Raw genomic sequence first — 20518 nt, 5'->3', positions numbered from 1 at the left:
TGCTTCTTCGCATATCAACAGTTGAACGAGTATGGTAACATCGTTGGCTAACTTGTCTAAATCGTGTTTCTTAGGGTATCAACAAGTTAGAATTTGATAATATGTGCTTAGTCCTTGTAACTTTTATCAACTGATACGTAACGTTGGCTAAATCATGTTTCTTTGTGTAACGTTATCCACATCATGTGAATAACGTTAATCTTGGCAGTAAATTTAGATAGACTAGCTAAACCTGGACTTGTTGCAATTCCGTTACTGATGTGTCTGTGTATCCACATTGTTCTTAGCTAGCCTGTGTGTGTCTTATGCTGCCGGTTTTTTAAACCTCTTTTCTGTAGTTTTGTTCCCGGAGGAGGATGACTGTGTGGCAGCAGTTCCATGCCTGTGGCTCAAAGGAGGACTTTGCTACTGGCCACAAAACAGCATCACCAGCAGGAACTCTTTCAGCCACGACAAGTTTGCCAGAACTTGTTCACCACCTGAAGACATCTGGGAGGCTGTCCCTTATAGGTCCCTTATAAATTCAAACATGCAGGTGAATTTGAAAAAATAATAACAATTTGAAACTTGGAATGAAAATATGTTTTGCAGGGTAAATGCTTACAAAACCTTAACTTTTCCTAGACACGTGAGAGACCGGACGTGTGTATCGCCAGAGGAGTGAAAATTGTTCCAGCGCGGGCTCCTACCACCCCAAGGTCGCACATCTACACCACAACACCCTGTGGATTGCAGCCCTGGAGGTATGTGAATTACATGTTGATCTCGTAATTGCTGCAATGTTTATTTGGTTTCACCATATTTACCTGTTCACCAACGTTTATGTTTATTTTTAGGATGGAGCAAGCACAGTACTCCAAGGCACCAGAGAGGTACTCCACGCCATCATGTAGAGGACGGCTACATAGGTAAGTGTGGATTCATTCATTTAACCCAGATGCTTAACCTGTTATGCAACTTGCATGTTGCTTCCAATTTTATTTTTCAATTTCAATTTATTTTTAAGGGCAAGAAGGGGAGGTAGGGGGATGTTTTAGCTCTGCACATGAAGGTAAGAATGAACATTTTGGCGGACACTGCGATTTGAGTTCTGATTGTAAAATAACCAGATATTTAGGACTGAATAATTAACTGTCTGTATTTACTTTCAGAACATTTGGAGAAGATCAAGTGGCTGAAGGTCGAGCTGAGGGCACAGCAGGCTCTACAATCAGGTAAAAACTATAGTTACACTATAGTTACACTAGCATCTTGTCTTAATGAAACTGCATTTTTTACTAAAATGCAATACTGTACAGCCTTTCTGAAATTACTTGTATATGGCAGTTTTGTTTATTTAACTATTCAGCTATTGACATTTCATTGTGCTTTTTAGCTTCTGATAAATGTCTGACTAAAAATAATGTCAAGCCGAGGGCACAGCTGGCTCTACAATCAGGTAAAAACAAGACTATAGTTGCGTTAGCATGTTGTCTTCATTTTTTTTTTTTTTACTGCTGCTATGTACAGTGTTATATATATGATTGCATTATCCTCTTAATATATTTATAGCTCTGTTTGAATGTTCTTAATTTTGACTCTAGTTGTAGTGTTATACCACCATTCATAAGCTTATTGCACTGATGTATCTATGGTATTCAATAACTATTGATTGCTGCTAGGCCATACTTATGTATATTACTGCCATTCTAACCCTTGTTTATTTTGTGTTGTATTATGTTTATTTTGTACTTTCACATTAAAATACTGTAATATCTGTTGCTGGACACTTTTTTTCTTGCACTATTTGATTTTGTAATTTTTTTATTTCAATTCATTTGCACATGTTTATTTTGTATGCTTGCTATATAATGCATGTTTTTTTTGTATGCATCTTGCACTATTTGAAATAAACTATTGAGATTTTATTCAGTTCATTGTCATTTGTGATATGATCAAAATTATTATAAAGGATTATTATAAATAAAACCTAATTTTGGGGCGTGAGGCATCCCGCTGGGTTTAGTGCATAAAAGCGGCTAGCCGCCGTCGGGCCGCTGGTGAGCCGCTGATCAGGGTATTGTTAGAAGGCATTGTCATTAAAGCGGCCCACCAGTGGCCCAACTGCGACGCACGCTATAAAAAAAACGGCTGCCGCTGGTCGGACGCTCGGCGGCCGCAACGGCAAAAAGCTGGTGGGCCACTGGCGTGTTGCTTGCTGGGTAATACCAGTAAGGATGAATAATTAGTTTTTTAAAACCGTATTTGGCGCCCGTCACAATGTTTTGCAATAATATGAAAGAAGTGTGAACACGAACCTGGTCCTCGATTACTGAAATCAGTGGTGTAACCTCTAGCGTCACTGACCGGTCTGTTTTCTATTTCAATAAATCGCAGGAATGTCGGCCATGCTTGATGAATTTAAACTTTTACCACAGCCTGTAGCAAGGCATGCCAAAACATATTTTTTTAGAAAATAGCATTTAAGCAGAGAAGTTGTAATGGCTTTATTGACTCTATGTTATGAATAGAGCCCAGTTCTTCCAAAACAGAATTACGTTTTTCCTCCATCTTTGCTTCTTTTCTGATATGTTGCAAACTATGTAGGAACTAAAAACTTTCAGGGAATGTCTTCTATCCAGTTCGAAGAAATAATGAAACCACCTTTAACAAGCCTGTGAGTGGATATTTATTTGAAAACTAACATCCAATAAAAATCTTGCTGCTATTAATAGGCAAGTTTCCAGACCTCCAAGGAGGCCAGATGAGATTGGTGGTGTGGCCTCGTGAGACTAGCAACAGGCTTATTGCTCTAACAGTGGGTACTTCAGTTGAATTGGTGTCCTTACGTATTTTTTGTATGGGGTGTTGTTGTGAAATTTGTCTTGAATTTGTAGTGGCATTTGAAAGTCTTAAAACATTTTAAAAGTAACTTCCTGAAACCTGCAGATACCATGTGGGGCGCCTGTAGGGAGGTTTCCTACAGAGATGTCATTGCAAATCGTCCATTGGTTGTTTAAGGGGAAGGGGGTTGCGGTCCCTGCGATTGCCATATTCTGACACATTTCTGTGGAGTTTGTCAGCCCTCAGGAGCCTCCTAACAGCCTGGGGCCCCAAGCAGTTGCCTGCCTTACCGGTTTAGAAGCTATGCGTCTGCTTCTGTGGGTCTGAATCTACAACGTGCGTGTAGTCAGCAGCACAATAAGCATGTTTTGGAAATTATATGAAAATGACCGGCATATCATAACTCTGCAGATTACATGTGCGTATTGAACCGCAGGGGGCGTAACAAAGGAGAATGAACCAAACGGTTCGATAAACATACCGTGTACCGTTTTATACCTAACAGATTTCTGTAGGGTTCTGTAAACAAGTGGTTTTCAAACTTATTTTTGGTGACCAACATTTTCAAAATGACAAACCAATTAGTGTTTTCCAATATCCTGTTTTCCTATCATTATCAGGGGTTTTCCAGGGTCAGAATGGGCCTTTGGGGGGTGACTACGCACGAAAGTAAGCAAGATCGGTCCATGTACAGTAAAGGCAATGTGTTACCTCATGACCGAAATCTATGCATTTTCTTGTTGTTTGATATACAATTTTGTTTATCATGCTTGAATAAATGAAACCCCATTAACAAAACTGGTTACAAAAATAATTGTATTAAAACATTGGAAGGGGGGAGGGGAGTGAGTTCGAGGGACAGGTGTTTGGGGTTGGGAGGGGGCAGTCAGTTGCAGAAGTCACATCCTGCTTCAGAGCATTTCACACTCCTTTTTATTAACTAAATAAAAGGAACTGACACGGCCATGGTAGTCTATAGGAATGGATGATATGCCCTAAAATCAAAATAACAATTAAATGAACATTTTACCTCATTTACTATTAATGAATGTAAAATAAAGTTGTAATTTGAAGTTTACTCTGTAACTCTGTATCAAACACACTAACATTAAGGTGCTACACTCACCTAAAGGATTATAAGGAACACCTGTTCAATTTCCCATTAATGCAATTATCTAAGCAACCAATCACATCACACATACAAGTGCTGGTCATAAAATTGGAATATCATCAAAAAGTTGATTTATTTCAGTGATTCCATTCAAAAAGTGAAACTTGTATAATTTATACATTCATTCCACACAGACTGATATATTTCAAGTGTTTATTTCTTTTAATTTTGATGATTATAACTGACAACTAATCAAAACCCCAAATTCAGTATCTCAGAAAATTGTATTATTACTTAAGGATTTTTAGAAATGTTACCTGAAAAGTTTGAACATGAACAAGTGTTTGATACACTGCCGATTTTGCAGGTTTTCCTACTTACAAAGCATGTAGAGGTCTGTAATTTTTATCATAGGTTCACTTCAACTGTGAGAGACAGAATCTAAAACAAAAATCCAGAAAATCACATTGTATAATTTTGAAATAATTAATTTGCATTTTATTGCATGACGTAAGTATTTGATCACCTACCAACCAGTAAGAATTCCGTCTCTCACAGACCTGTTAGTTTTTCTTTAAGAAGCCCTCCTGTTCTCCACTCATTACCTGTATTAACTGTACCTGTTTGAACTTGTTACCTGTATAAAAGACACCTGTCCACACACTCAATCAAACAGACTCCAACCTCTCCACAATAGAGGTTGGCCAGAGATCTTACACAGCTCTCTGGCCAAGACCAGAGAGCTGTGTAAGATCTCACCTCATGAGGAAGGTGAGGGATCAGCCCAGAACTACATGGCAGGACCTGGTCAATGGGATTAAAATCCTGCTGCTCACGCAAGGTCCCCCTGCTCAAGCCAGCGCATGTCCAGGCCCTTCTGAAGTTTGCCAGTGACCATCTAGATGATCCAGAGGAGGAATGGGAGAAGGTCATGTGGTCTGATGAGACAAAAATAGAGCTTTTTGGTCTAAACAATCCACACCTTTTATTTTTCAAAATGTTTAAATGTTTTTGGGCAGAATTGTGACTTCAGTTGTCAATAGCTCCCACAAAAAGTGTTGTAATATTATAAAACATACATATTCTGAATTGCCATTTTCACCTGTGTGTGTTACCTTGTGTGTCTGTAACAAGGCCAAACATTTAAGGGTATGTAAACTGTTCATCACGGCCATTTTGGTGATTTCTGTTATTATTATAATTTAAAAGACAGTTTTTTTTTGCATGATCAGTCTTATTTTCAAAATCAATGCCAAAATGTCACAATTTTTGCCAGGGTATGCAAACTTATGAGCACAACTGTACGAGATGCTTAAATTATTCATTTTCAATGAATTAGCAGACAAAATGTGTTTGGCAAAAAAATGTGTTTGGCAAAAACAATTAAAATGTTTTTTGAGAAAGTGAATGGGGTCTGAATACTTTAGAAAGCCACTGTACAGTAGATAGATACTATATATGAATATACAATATAAAAAGACATACAGTGCATATCACACAAACATTATGAAATTTGAAGCCTTTGAAAGCTGAGTAAGTTGCAAATACCTTTTCTTTTGTGAAATATTATAGAATGGACCAAGTTATCAACTGCTTTCATAAGCGACCCGAGGCCGTGGCCAGGCTGATATGCTTCCCATGGGCAGGAGGAGGCTCCATCCATTATGCACGCTGGGGCAAAATCCTCAGCGCTATTGAAGGTAATTATACATGCAATTTACATTTTCACTTTTCAGAGTCCAAAATGCATAATATTGAGTACCATTATCGTATAAAAATATAATTGGTCCGTAGTATTTGCATTATAGATTTATAACTCTAAACTCAGGATTTATGAGCTACATCTTAGTGACGTAAAAGTGAAAAAAATTTAATAAATCATGCACATTGTATCTCTTCCTTTTCTAGTTTTTGCTGTTAAACTTCCTGGTAGAGAGACTCGTGCCAAAGAGCACTTTTTTCAGAGCATGGAGCAGATTGTTGATGAAGTCATCAGTGTGCTTTTGCCAGTACTGAAGGAGAAGCCATTTGCTCTCTTTGGTCACAGGTATGAGAAGAAAAACTGCATAATTTAGTTATGAATGTCATCACCCAGAAACAAATCAGGTGTATAGTCTTTTCGTACAAGGGATGAACTGAAATGAAAATTGTTAGCTAATACTATATTCATATAATATTAAAATGTTCCTTCCGTAAATTTTTATATTTTCAATAAAAATGTAACCACACATAACTTTCTATTTATCTTTCATTTTGAACAAGAACTCCCGCACACTGTCCCTATAACTTGCAATATCAAAAAACTTTTCAGTCCGAGGACCTTCATCAGGTTATCTTACGAAATCACAAGAGGCCATCTTAAATAGGTGAAATTACCTCAAGTGGACCAATAGGGTCTCACATCACATACAGTGGGGAGAACAAGTATATACAATAATATGTATTATTGTATTATATTATGTATTGTTGCCTTTTATGTATTATTCCATTGATCATGTACAGTGGGGAGAACAAGTATTTGATACACTGCCGATTTTGCAGGTTTTCCTACTTACAAAGAATGTAGGGGTCTGTAATTTTTATCATAGGTACACTTCAACTGTGAGAGATATACTTGTTCTCCCCACTGTATACGTCACTCATTGAATAAATAATCAATATTGACTACATAATGGCAACATATGGAAGGTAAAGTTTACATTATACGTCAATTATATTACCCATAATTATAATGTGAAGATAATAAAACAGGTCAATAGACATTGTCAGCAAGATAGAGCAACAATAACGTCAACAACTAGATCATATTATTTGCATGTTCTATTAACCCATAAAACTCTAGTGGGACTTCTTCTAGAATCTGTGCCTAGACAGGAATAAGAGCAAAAAAAAAGGAAAACAGGACTAAAGCTAAATTGAAATAAAAAAAATATATACACTCACCTAAAGGATTATTAGGAACACCATACTAATACTAAGTTTGACCCCCTTTCGCCTTCAGAACTGCCTTAATTCTACGTGGCATTGATTCAACAAGGTGCTGAAAGCATTCTTGAGAAATGTTGGCCCATATTGATAGGATAGCATCTTGCAGTTTTTGGAGATTTGTGGGATGCACATCCAGGGCACGAAGCTCCCGTTCCACCATCCCAAAGATGCTCTATTGGGTTGAGATCTGGTGACTGTGGGGGCCATTTCAGTACAGTGAACTCATTGTCATGTTCAAGAAACCAATTTGAAATGATTCAAGCTTTGTGACATGGTGCATTATCCTGCTGGAAGTAGCCATGAGAGGATGGGTACATGGTGGTCATAAAGGGATGGACATGGTCAGAAACAATGCTCAGGTAGGCCGTGGCATTTAAACGATGCCCAATTGGCACTAAGGGGCCTAAAGCGTGCCAAGAAAACATCTCCCACACCATTACACCACCACCACCAGCCTGCACAGGGGAAACAAGGCATGATGGATCCATGTTCTCATTCTGTTTACGCCAAATCTACCATCTGAATGTCTCAACAGAAATCGATACACATCAGACCAGGCAACATTCTTCCAGTCTTCAACTGTCCAATTTTGGTGAGCTTGTGCAAATTGTAGCCTCTTTTTTCCTATTTGTAGTGGAGATGAGTGGTACCCGGTGGGGTCTTCTGCTGTTGTAGCCCATCCGCCTTAAGGTTGTGCGTGTTGTGGCTTCTCGGTTGTAACAAGTGGTTATTTCAGTCAAAGTTGCTCTTCTATCAGCTTGAATCAGTCGGCCCATTCTCCTCTGACCTCTAGCATCAACAAGGCATTTTCGCCCACAGGACTGCCGCATACTGGATGTTTTTCCCTTTTCACACCATTCTTTGCAAACCGTTGAAATGGTTGTGCGTGAAAATCCCAGTAACTGAGCAGATTGTGAAATACTCAGACCGGCCCGTCTGGCACCAACAACCATGCCACGCTCAAAATTGCTTAAATCACCTTTCTTTGCCATTCTGACATTCAGTTTGGAGTTCAGGAGATTGTCTTGACCAGGACCACACCCCTAAATGCATTGAAGCAACTGCCATGTGATTGGTTGATTAGATAATTTAATTAATGAGAAATTGAACAGGTGTTCCTAATAATCCTTTAGGTGCGTGTGTGTATATATATATATATATATATATACACACACACACAGTGAGGAGAACAAGTATTTGATACACTGCCGATTTTACAGGTTTTCCCACTTACAAAGCATGTAGGAGTCTGTCATTTTTATCATAGCTACACTTCAACTGTGAGAGACAGAATCTAAAACAAAAATCCAGAAAATCACATTGTAAGATTTTTTAAAAATAATTAATTAGCATTTTATTGCATGACATAAGTATTTGATACATCAGAAAAGCAGAACTTAATATTTGGTACAGAAACCTTTGTTTGCAATTACAGAGATCATACGTTTCCTGTACTTGACCAGGTTGGCACACACTGCAGCAGGGATTTTGGCCCACTCCTCCATACAGACCTTCTCCAGATCCTTCAGGTTTCGGGGCTTTTGCTGGGCAATACAGACTTTCAGCTCCTTCCAAAGATTTTCTATTGGGTTCAGGTCTGGAGATTGGCTAGGCCATTCCAGGACCTTGAGATGCTTCTTACATGCTTCTCCCCTGCCTTCACTTCATTAAGTGAATGGAAAGTGACAGCATGAGCGAATGCGGCCACAGGAGGCGCCATTCCTGAACCCGCACTGGCCATCTTTTCAGGACGGATATGAAAAATGGAGAATTGGTAAAAGGGATGGATCTGGAATCCATACGATAAGGAGTTGCATCCTGTATATTCATCAAAAAGTGAACAAGTTAAAAAAACACAGACATTCACTAACACCATCAAAGACATCAATGTGCAACTCGGCCGCTTGTGCGAAGGAATTATTAACCATATAACCTATTAACAAATTTAACAACATAGCTACACAACTCTCAATTTTGACTTCACCACATTACCATCACACAGGTCTGTGAAATTGGCTATCATGCATTTATAATATCCTGTAGTTTCTTGGCACATGCCTGACTAAATAGTTTGGCCCCCTAGGGGATAATTTTCTATTGGGTTCAGGTCTGGAGACTGTCTAGGCCACTCCAGGACCTTGAGATACTTCTTACGGAGCCACTCCTTAGTTGCCCTGGCTGTGTGTTTCGGGCTGTTGTCATGCTGGAAGACCCAGCCACGACCCATCTTCAATGCTCTTACTGAGAGAAGGAGGTTGTTGGCCAAGATCTCGCAATACATGGCCCCATCCATCTTCCCCTCATTACGATGCCGTCGAAGAATGATGTTTCCACCTCCATGCTTCACGGTTGGGATGTTCTTGGAGTTGTACTCATCCTTCTTCTTCCTCAAAACACGGCGAGTGGAGTTTAGACCAAAAAGCTCTATTTTTGTCTCATCAGACCTCATGACCTTCTCCCATTCCTCCTCTGGATCATCCAGATGGTCATTGGCAAACTTCAGACAGGCCTGGACATGCTCTGGCTTGAGCAGGGGGACCTTGCGTGCGCTGCAGGATTTTAATCCATGACGGCGTTGTGTGTTACTAATGGTTTTCTATGAGACTGTGGTCCCAGCTCTCTTCAGGTCATTGACCAGGTCCTGCCGTGTAGTTCTGGGCTGATCCCTCACCTTCCTCATGATCATTGATGCCCCACGAGGTGTGATCTGGCATGGAGCCCCAGACCGAGGGAGACTGACCGTCATCTTGAACTTCTTCCATTTTCTTATAATTGCACCAACAGTTGTTGCCTTCTCACCAAGCTGCTTGCCTATTGTCCTGTAGCCCATCCCAGCCTTGTGCAGGTCTACAATCTTATCCCTCATGTCCTTACACAGCTCTCTGGTCTTGGCCATTTTGGAGAGGTTGGAGTCTGTTTGATTCAGTGTGTGACAGGTGTCTTTTATACAGGTAACGAGTTTAAACAGGTGCAGTTAATACAGGTAATGAGTGGAGAACAGGCTTCTTAAAGAAAAACTAACAGGTCTGTGAGAGCTGGAATTCTTACTGGTTGGTAGGTGATCAAATACTTAATTAATTAGTTAAAAATCATACAATGTGATTTTCTGGATTTGCTTTTTAGATTCCGTCTCTGTGATGTCGCCCGGTATGGCGCAGCCGGGGCCCCACCCTGGAGCCAGGCCCGGGTTTGGGGCTCGTATGCGAGCGCCTGGTGGCCGGGCCTTTCCCCATGGGGCCCGGCCGGGCTCAGCCCGAACGGGCGACGTGGGGCCGCCTTCCCGTGGGCTCACCACCCACAGGAGGGACCATAAGGGGCCGGTGCGAAGAGGATCGGGCGGCAGTCGAAGGCAGGGGCCTAGACAACCCGATCTCTGGACAGGGAAACTAGCTCTAGAGACGTGGAACGTCACCTCGCTGGCGGGGAAGGAGCCTGAGATCGTGCGTGAGGTTGAGAGGTTCCGATTAGAGGTAGTCGGGATCACCTCTACGCACGGCTTGGGCTTTGGAACCACACTCCTTGAGAGAGGATGGACTCTTTACCACTCTGGAGTTGCCCATGGTGAGAGGCGGCGGGCTGGTGTGGGTTTGCTTATAGCCCCCCAGCTCTGCCGCCATGTGTTGGAGTTTACCCCGGTGAACGAGTGGGTCATTTCCCTGCGCCTACGGGTCGGGGATAGGTCTCTCACTGTTGTTTGTGCCTACGGGCCGAACGGCAGTGCAGAGTACCCGACCTTCTTGGAGTCTCTGGGAGGGGTGCTGGAAAGTGCTCCGACTGGGGACTCTATCGTTCTACTGGGGGACTTCAACGCCCACGTGGGCAACGACAGTGACACCTGGAGGGGCGTGATTGGGAGGAACGGCCCCCCTGATCTAAACCCGAGTGGTGTTCAGTTATTGGACTTCTGTGCTAGTCACAGTTGGTGTCTTGCACGTGGCACCAGGACACCCTAGGCCGCAGGTCGATGATCGACTTTGTTGTCGTCTCATCTGACCTGCGGCCGTATGTCTTGGACACTCGGGTGAAGAGAGGGGCGGAGCTGTCAACTGATCACCAACTGGTGGTGAGTTGGATCCGATGGCGGGGGAGGAAGCTGGACAGACTCGGCAGGCCCAAGCGTACTGTAAGGGTCTGCTGGGAACGTCTGGCCGAGTCTCCTGTCAGAGAGATCTTTAACTCCCACCTCCGGCAGAGCTTCGACTGGATCCCGAGGGAGGCTGGAGATATTGAGTCCGAGTGGACCATATTCTCCACCGCCATTGTCGAAGCGGCCGCTCGGAGCTGTGGCCGTAAGGTCTCTGGTGCCTGTCGAGGCGGCAATCCCCAAACCCGGTGGTGGACACCGGAAGTATGGGATGCCGTCAAGCTGAGGAAGGAGTCCTATCAGGCCTGGTTGGCTTGTGGGGCTCCTGAGGTAGCTGACTGGTACCGGCAGGCCAAGCGGACTGCAGCCCGGGTGGTTGTGGAGGCAAAAACTCGGGCCTGGGAGGAGTTCGGTGGGGCCATGGAGAAGGACTATCGGCTGGCCTCGAAGAGATTCTGGCAAACCGTCCGGCGTCTCAGGAGAGGGAAACAGTGCCCTACCAACGCTGTTTACAGTAGAGGTGGGCAGCTGTTGACCTCAACTGGGGATGTCGTCGGGCGGTGGAAGGAGTACTTCGAGGTTCTCCTCAATCCTGCCGTCACGTCTTTCATTGAGGAAGCAGAGGATGAGGGCTCAGAGGTGGACTCGTCCATCACCCGGGCTGAAGTCACAGAGGTGGTCAAGTAACTCCTTGGTGGCAAGGCACCTGGGGTGGATGAGATCCGCCCTGAGTACCTCAAGTCTCTGGATGTTGTGGGGCTGTCTTGGTTGACACGCCTGTGCAACATCGCGTGGCGGTCGGGGACAGTGCCTCTGGGATTGCAGACCGGAGTGGTGGTCCCTCTTTTTAAGAAGGGGGACCGGAGGGTGTGTTCCAACTATAGGGGGATCACAGTTCTCAGCCTCCCCGGGTAAGTCTATGCCAGGGTTCTGGAGAGGAGAATACGGCCGATAGTAGAACCTCGGATTCAGGAGGAACAGTGTGGTTTTCGTCCGGGCCGTGGAACACTGGACCAGCTCTCTACCCTCTACGGGGTGTTGGAGGGTTCATGGGAGTTTGCCCAACCAGTCCACATGTGTTTTGTGGATTTGGAGATGGCATTCGACTGTGTCCCTCGCGGCGTCCTGTGGAGGGTGCTTCGGGAATATGGGGTCCTGGGTCCTTTGTTAAGGGCTGTCAGGTCCCTATACGACCGAAGCAGGAGCTTGGTCCGCATTATCGGCAGTAAGTCAGATTTGTTCCCAGTGCATGTTGGACTCCAGCAGGGCTGCCCTTTGTCGCCGGTTCTGTTCGTAATTTTTATGGACAGAATTTCTTGGCGCAGCCAGGGGCCGGAGGGTGTCAGGTTTGGGGACCACACAATTTCATCTCTGCTCTTTGCGGATGATGTTGTCGTGTTGGCCCCTTCTAACCAGGACCTTTCAGCATGCACTGGGATGGTTTGCAGCCGAGTGTGAAGCGGTGGGGATGTAAATCAGAACCTCCAAATCCGAGGCCATGGTCCTCAGTCGGAAAAGGGTGGCTTGCCCACTTCAGGTTGGTGGAGAGTGCCTGCCTCAAGTGGAGGAGCTTAAGTATCTAGGGGTCTTGTTCACGAGTGAGGGAAGGATGGAAAGGGAGATTGACAGACGGATCGGTCCAGCTTCTGCTGAAATGCGGTCGATGTATCGGTCTGTCGTGGTGAAGAAAGAGCTGAGCCGCAAGGCGAAGCTCTCGATTTACCGGTCAATCTACGTTCCTACTCTCACCTATGGTCATGAGCTTTGGGTCATGACCGAAAGGACAAGATCCCGGATACAGGCGGCCGAAATGAGCTTTCTCCGCAGGGTGGCTGGGCGATCCCTTAGAGATAGGGTGAGAAGCTCGCTCACCCGGGAGGAGCTCAGAGTAGAGCCGTTGCTCCTCCACAACGAGAGGGGTCAGCTGAGGTGTCTTGGGCATCTGTTTCGGATGCCTCCGGAACGCCTTCCTGGGAAGGTGTTCCGGTCCCGTCCCACTGGGAGGAGACCCCGGGGAAGACCTAGGACACACTGGAGGGACTATGTCTCCCGGCTGGCCTGGGAACGCCTCGGTGTCCCCCCGGAAGAGATAGAGGAAGTGTCTGGGGAGAGGGAAGTCTGGGCATCCCTGCTTAGACTGCTGCCCTCGTGACCCGGCCCCGGATAAGCGGAAGATGATGGATGGATGGATGGATGGATTCTGTCTCTCATATTTGAAGTGTACCTATGATAAAAATTACAAACCTCTACATGCTTTATAAGTAGGAAAACCTGCAAAATCGTCAATGTATCAAATACTTATTCTACCCACTGTATCAATGTAGTAAGTTATTAGACTTCTTTAACAAAACCTTAAAAGAGAAAAAACAATAACAATAACACACATGATTCCAGTTGAAATAAAGATGTATAAAAAAGTGTCTAATTGATTGGACACCCATTCAGACAAAAGCACAATCAGTCTGAAATAATCATTGATTTTAAGGCACGTTTTATAGATACCGATTACTAGCTGATATCCTGGTGCCTCCCTATTTCTTACCTGAACATACATTTTAACAATCTAAATTTGTCTATTTTTTTTTACCCACATTCAGCTCTTGAAAAAGAGACCACTGCAAATTTTTCTTTCCTTTCCAAAAAAGTTGAAAAGGAATGCTTTGAGTGAGGAACAGAAGCGTTCAATTTGCAGTGGTCTCTTAATTTTAACCCTTCTGTTCCTTACTCAAAACGTTCCTTTCTAACTTTTTTGGAAAGGAAAGAAAAAGGTGCAGTGGTCTCTCAATTTTTTCCAGACCTGTACATATTCTGCTCTGTTACAGCTTTGGTGCCATGGCCAGCTTTGCTCTAGCACATACTCTGAAGAGAGTCCACAAGCTGGAACCAATTCACATGTTCCTGTCTGGTGCCTCTGCACCATATGTGAGTACCCCACTGTTTAAACAATAGTGTAAAAAACCTTTTATTTTTATATATATAAAGTGGGGAAAACAAGTATTTGATACACTGCCGATTTAGCAGGTTTTCCCACTTACAAAGCATGTAGAAGTCTGTAATTTTTATCATAGGTACTCTTCAACTGTGAGTGATGCAATCTAAAACAAAAATCCAGAAAATCACATTCTATGACATTGTATGTGAGGAGGAATGGGAGAAGGTCATGTGGTCTGATGAGAAACATTTTTAGCTTTTTGGTCTAAACTCCACTCGCCGTGTTTGGAGGAAGAAGAAGGGTGAGTACAACCCCAAGAACACCATCCCAACCGTGAAGCATGGAGGTGGAAACATCATTCTTTGGGGATGCTTTTCTGCAAAGGGGGCAGGACGACGGCACCGTATTGAGGGGAGGATGAATGGGGCCATGTATCGCAAGATCTTGGCCAACAACCTCCTTCCCTCAGTAAGAGCATTGAAGATGGGTTATGGCTGGGTCTTCCAGCGTGACATTGACCCCGAAACACAGAATGAACCAAATGCAACTGTCCAAGTCAACAACATACCGTTATGTAGTCAGCTGCATCATCGTGTTGGATACCTTCATTACTTTAAAAGCTAAAGTTGCCTACCAGCTGGCTAGCTAGCCAACCAGGTGTAGGCTGACATAAATGTGCTTAAGATAGTTGCCTGAAGCCGAAAACACGCTTGGCTTTGTATTACCCATTGGTGATGCGGCCAAATATTGTTATACAAATAAACGTTATACTCCCATTTCAGGAAAAACGTGTCCTAGCTACCTATAGAAAAAAAAATGTGTCTCAGAAATAAATATAAATATAAAATTCAGATCCGTAAATAAACTTAGGATTTGTAAATGTGAACATTAACAAGTCAACACTTGTAGATGTTAAGCAATAGCTGTAAATGTTTTACAGAGGTTTTTCTTGTGAAATATGTTGTTACATATTCACAATTTGTATTTATATTTGTGAAACAAGTTTACATATTTACAGATAATATTTACAAAATATTCTTTCACATTTACAAATCCTATTTTTATTTGTGAGTTGTGATGGATATACGCACAGATTTTCTGGATATATTTACGAATATTGAGATGCATCTAACTCCATAGAAAAGCTCATTTCTGTCCATTAAAGTAACATCAAATGGATCAAAATTACAGTGTAGACATTGTTAATGTTATAAATGACTATTGTAGCTCGAAACGTCTTGATTGATTTTTTATGGAATATTTACATACGCGTACAGAGGCCCAGTCTCAACGTTGGAAACATGGAAAAGACACTTTAGCCATTATAAGAAAAGTTTGATTGCTGTGAAGGCAAATAAAGGATTTGGCATGGCAAAATTTGGCCTTAACTGTAAATATGACCTTAAAATTACATCCATATGGTATGTAACCATAGAATCTTCTGAAAAATATCATTTTACAAGTTTTACCTGTTTATACAGCTCTGGAAAAAATTTAGAGACCACTGCACCTTTTTCTTTCCTTTCCAAAAAATTTGAAAAGGAATATTTTGAGTGAAGAACAGAAGCGTTCAGTTTGCAGTGGTCTCTTAATTTTAACACTTCTGTTCCTCATTCAAAACCTTCCTTTTCAACTTTTTGGAAATGAAAGAAAAAGCTGCAGTGGTCACTTCATTTTTTCTAGAGCTGTATGTAAATGCGCAAAGGAGTAAACGTATTGTGGTCTTTGATTTCTAGTCTGAGATGCGTATCCAAGCTCCAACAAGAAGTAATTTATCAGACGAGGAGTTCTTGCAGTGGATGACAAGGATTGGTGGGACACCCCCCGAGTTATTGGCTAATTCTGAGGTGATGAAACTCTTCCTTCCTGTGCTGAAGGCAGACCTCTGTGTGGTAGAGAACTACAGGTGGGTCACCCTGGCTTGTTCAGATTAACCCTTTCACTGATTTGAAAGAAAATGACTTGTACAGGTGCTGGTCATATAAATAGAATATCATCAAAATGTTGATTTATTTCAGTAATTCCATTCAAAAAGTGAAACTTGTATAATGTATACATTCATTCCACACAGACTGATATATTTCGAGTGTTTATTTCTTTTAATTTTGATGATTATAACTGACAACTAATGAAAACCCCAAATTCAGTATCTCAGAAAATTTTAATATTGTGAAAAGGTTCAATATTGAAGACACCTGGTGCCACACTCTAATCAGCTAATTAACTCAAAACACCTGCAAAGGGCTTTGAATGGTCTCTCAGTCTAGTTCTGTAGGCTACACAATCATGGGGAAGACTGCTGACTTGACAGCTGTCCAAAAGACGACCATTGACACCTTGCACAAGGAGGGCAAGACACAAAAGGTCATTGCTAAAGAGGCTGGCTGTTCACAGAGCTCTGTGTCCAAGAACCACCACGCACAGACGTATGCAAGACATGGGTTTCAGCTGTCACATTCTTTGTGTCAAGCCACTCTTGAACAAGACACAGCGTCAGAAGCGTCTCGCCTGGGCTAAAGACAAAAAGGACTGGACTGCTGCTGAGTTATGTTCTCTGATGAAAGTACATTTTGCATTTCCTTTGGAAATCAAGGTCCCAGAGTCTGGAGGAAGAGAGGCACAGAATCCACGTTGCTTGAAGTCCAGTGTAAAGTGTCCACAGTCAGGGATGGTTTGGGGTGCCATGTCATATGCTGGTGTCAGTCCACTGTGTTTTCTGAGGTCCAAGGTCAACACAGCTGTCTACCAGGAGGTTTTAGAGCACTTCATGCTTTCTGCTGCTGACCAACTTTATGGAGATGCAGATTTCATTTTCCAACAGGACTTGGCACCTGCACACAGTGCCAAAGCTACCAGTACCTGGTTTAAGGACCATGGTATCCCTGTTCTTAATTGGCCAGCAAACTCGCCTGACCTTAATCCTATAGAAAATCTATGGGGTATTGTGAAGAGGAAGATGCGATACGCCAGACCCAACAATGCAGAAGAGCTGAAAACCATTATCAGAGCAACCTGGGCTCTCACACCTGAGCAGTGCCACAGACTGATCGACTCCATGCCACGCCGCATTGCTGCAGTAATTCAGGCAAAAGGAGCCCCAACTAAGTATTGCATACTTTATAAGCTCATACTTTTCATGTTCATACTTTTCAGTTGGCTAACATTTCTAAAAATAATTTTTTTGTATTGGTCTTAAGTAATATTCTAATTTTCGGAGATACTGAATTTGGGATTTTCATTAGTTGTTTGTTATAGTTATCACAATTAGAAGAAATAAACATTTGAAATATATCAGTCTGTGTGTAATGCATGAATATAATAAACAAGTTTCAGTTTTTGAATGGAATCACTGACATAAATCAACTTTTTGATGATATTCTAATTATATGACCAGCACCTGTGTAAGGAATATGGTGAACATGTCCACTAAGATTTGTCTTCACCAATCCAAAGATTTGTGGGCAATACTTAACAAGTGCACATTTCAGAATAGAAAGGAAACTTCCTGTTAGCATCTTTGGCCTGGACAGGTTAATCAACATGTTTATTTCCCCAATTGAATTAATATATGTAAACCATTTTGTCTTCCAGGTGCAATAGGCCAGTAACACCTCTCCTCTCCTGCCCAGTCACATGCTTTGATGGAAAGCAAGACATGCCTCATGACTTAGAAGGTCAGAGCTCTGAAGGCTTATGCAAAACTGCTCTTTACGTTGATTCATTCTCTCAACGGGTTCGCACTTCTGGAACACTCTGGAGTAAATTGCTGATTAGGTTTAGTGAAAAATATACAGTGGGGAGAAGAAGTATTTGATACACTGCCGATTTTGTAGGTTTTCCTACTTACAAAGCATGTAGAGGTCTGTAATTTGTATCATAGGTACACTTAAACTGTGAGAGACGGAATCTAAAACAAAAATCCACCTACCAACCAGTAAGATTTCCGGCTCTCACAGACATGTTAGTTTTTCTTTAAGAAGCCCTCCTGTTCTCCACTCATTACCTGTATTAACTCATTACCTGTATTAACTGGTCTAAACTCCACTCACAGTTTTTGGAGGAAGAAGAAGGATGAGTACAACCCCAAGAACACCATCCCAAGTGTGAAGCATGGAGGTGGAAACATCATTCTTTGGGGGATGTTTTTCGGCAAAGGGGACAGGACGACTGCACCGTATTGAGGGGAGGATGGATGGGGCCATGTATCGCGAGATCTTGGCCAACAACCTCCTTCCCTCAGTAAGAGGATTGAAGATGGATCGTGGCTGGGTCTTCCAGCATGACAACGACCCGAAACACACAGCCAGGGCAACTAAGGAGTGGCTCCGTAAGAAGCATCTCAAGGTCCTGGAGTGGCCTAGCCAGTCTCCAGACCTGAACCCAATAGAAAATCTTTGGAGGGAGCTGAAAGTCTTTATTGCCCAGCGACAGCCCCGAAACCTGAAGAATCTGGAGAAGGTCTGTATGGAGGAGTGGGCCAAAATCCCTGCTGCAGTGTGTGCAAACCTGGTCAAGAACTACAGGAAACGTATATCTGTACTTGCAAACAAAGGTTTCTGTACCAAATATTACGTTCTGCTTTTCTGATGTATCAAATACTTATGTCGTTCAATAAAATGCAAATGAATTACTTAAAAATCATACAATGTGATTTTCTAGATTTTTGTTTTAGATTCCGTCACTCAAAGTTCAAGAGTATCTATGATAGAAAATTACAGACTTCTACATGCGTTGTAAGTGGGAAAACCTGCAAAATCAGCAGTGTATCAATAAATAATTATGTTCCTTTTAAAAGGAAATGTTTAATCTAATCTGCACCCTATGATTTTGTGGTAATGGTTATTACTTTATGGTTATTAATAATTGATGAGTGAAGTTCAGTTAGAAGTTCTTGGTTATGTGATTATTCTAGAACTTTAGAAATTGCTTTAGTACAGGTTTATCCAGGATGGTGGGTCTTGTTGCATATGAAGGAAATTTCGAATTTTATGCATAATTTATGCTTAAAGAGCAGTAGGCAGGTTTGAAACATGCGCTGCAGCAGCACATGTGCACCGCGGGCAGTGGTCCAAGGCCATGGGTGATGGGTGGTATATTTGTCAAAAAAATTATTTAACCATCAGGATATAAGCTCAAAGGGATTTTAATTAAAGACGTCTGTATTTCCAAGTATAGATGGAGGTGTGTAATTTCTAGTGTTCTGGTCAAATACTATTTATGTTTGGATTTGTATTGTTTTTAAATAAATGAAATCTGACTGTCTGCTCAAGAAAACATTTGCCTTCAATGGCCACTCATTCTTTCAAACATCATTTGTTGCGATATCCAACTTGTGATTTTTTTCCGCCTCTGCTGTATGTTATATTTTCTCTTTCTCTCTGTCTCATTTTTACAGCATGGAAAGACATATCATCTGGAGATTTTACAGTTCAAATGCTACCTGGAGGACACTTTTACTTGAAAGATGCATCCAATGAGGAAATTATATTGGACTGTATCACAAAGTATCTGGAGACTGCAGAAATGGACTACTTGTAGTGCAGTGGCTAAACTGCTGCATATTGACTGACTACTTCTCTATGTACAGTTACGTCCAGAATAATTGGCACTCCCAAAAAAGAATGTTTAAATCATTTAAATACTATGCTATATGGTATGCTAAAAAACACAGGAAATTATATGTATCTACTAACACAATAATTCATAGGTTATATTTAACAAGTCATACTTTTCCATCTACAAAGAAATAAGGGTGTCAAAATTATTTGCAAACCATACCTTTTGCACCCTCCTATTATGAAAGATGAATTAGGAGGGACCTGAAATCTTTACTTCATACTGAATTTAGCCTGTTAATGGACTTCCCTCGTCAAATGTGTCCAAAGACTGAGATAATCATTGAATTAAACTGATTTTGTGGTGAAATAATGATTTTGTGTGGTTGAGTTTATTGTGTTGCTCCTATATTAGTGTTGAATGACATGACAGTTTACACTGATGGGCCAAAACATTATGATCACTGACAGGTGAAGTGAATAATGTTGAACATCTCCTAACAACGGCACATGGGTAGATTTGATGGTAAGATTGTTTCTCAGAGTCAATGTGTTGGATGCAAGAGAAATGGGCAGGAGTAAAGACCTGAGCACATTTGACAAGTTGTTATGGCCAGACCACTGGCTCATAGCATCTCTGAAATGGCAAAGCTTGTGGGGTGCATCCCGGTCAGCAGTGGTGAGTCCCTACCAACAGTGTTCAAGTTCAATGTTTTTTTTTTTAAATGCACCAAATAACATAGCGTCATTCTGAACAATAAAATTTTTGTGATATGACATTATGTAGTAAGAATTAAGAAATATATAAAGCAAAAATATAACAATAATATACATAATGTAAACTAGCAACAATTTTAATAAGTGTAGAATGGGGAATATGAACAATTTGGGTAGAGGCATTGAATATTATAAATGTGAGTGTAATATACTTATGAATGGTACATAGAAAAAAATATTCTAATGTATATGGAAAGACATCAAAGCATTTGGAATGTGCATGTGTGATCAATATGATCATATATCAG

At 41.9% G+C, this 20518-nt stretch overlaps 1 protein-coding gene across 1 annotated transcript in view; it reads left to right on the top strand.

The window, feature by feature from the left end:
- The window catches only part of olah (oleoyl-ACP hydrolase), a 35914-nt gene extending 16048 nt beyond the window's left edge, over positions 1-19866 (top strand). Inside the window, exons 2-7 of the mRNA XM_013132744.3 lie at positions 5507-5634; positions 5843-5981; positions 13829-13928; positions 15675-15844; positions 17530-17612; positions 19334-19866. Of these exons, the coding sequence (XP_012988198.1) occupies positions 5508-5634; positions 5843-5981; positions 13829-13928; positions 15675-15844; positions 17530-17612; positions 19334-19476 (762 nt within the window). The 5' untranslated portion in view covers position 5507 and the 3' untranslated portion in view covers positions 19477-19866. The remainder of the gene's footprint in view (positions 1-5506; positions 5635-5842; positions 5982-13828; positions 13929-15674; positions 15845-17529; positions 17613-19333) is intronic.
- The last annotated feature ends 652 nt before the right edge of the window (positions 19867-20518 follow it).

Source organism: Esox lucius, chromosome 10 (genome assembly GCF_011004845.1).
Source record: "Esox lucius isolate fEsoLuc1 chromosome 10, fEsoLuc1.pri, whole genome shotgun sequence".
In the NCBI taxonomy this organism is placed as follows: domain Eukaryota; kingdom Metazoa; phylum Chordata; class Actinopteri; order Esociformes; family Esocidae; genus Esox; species Esox lucius.
Note: the sequence above shows the minus strand (reverse complement) of the source record. Positions and strands in the feature narration are given on the sequence as shown.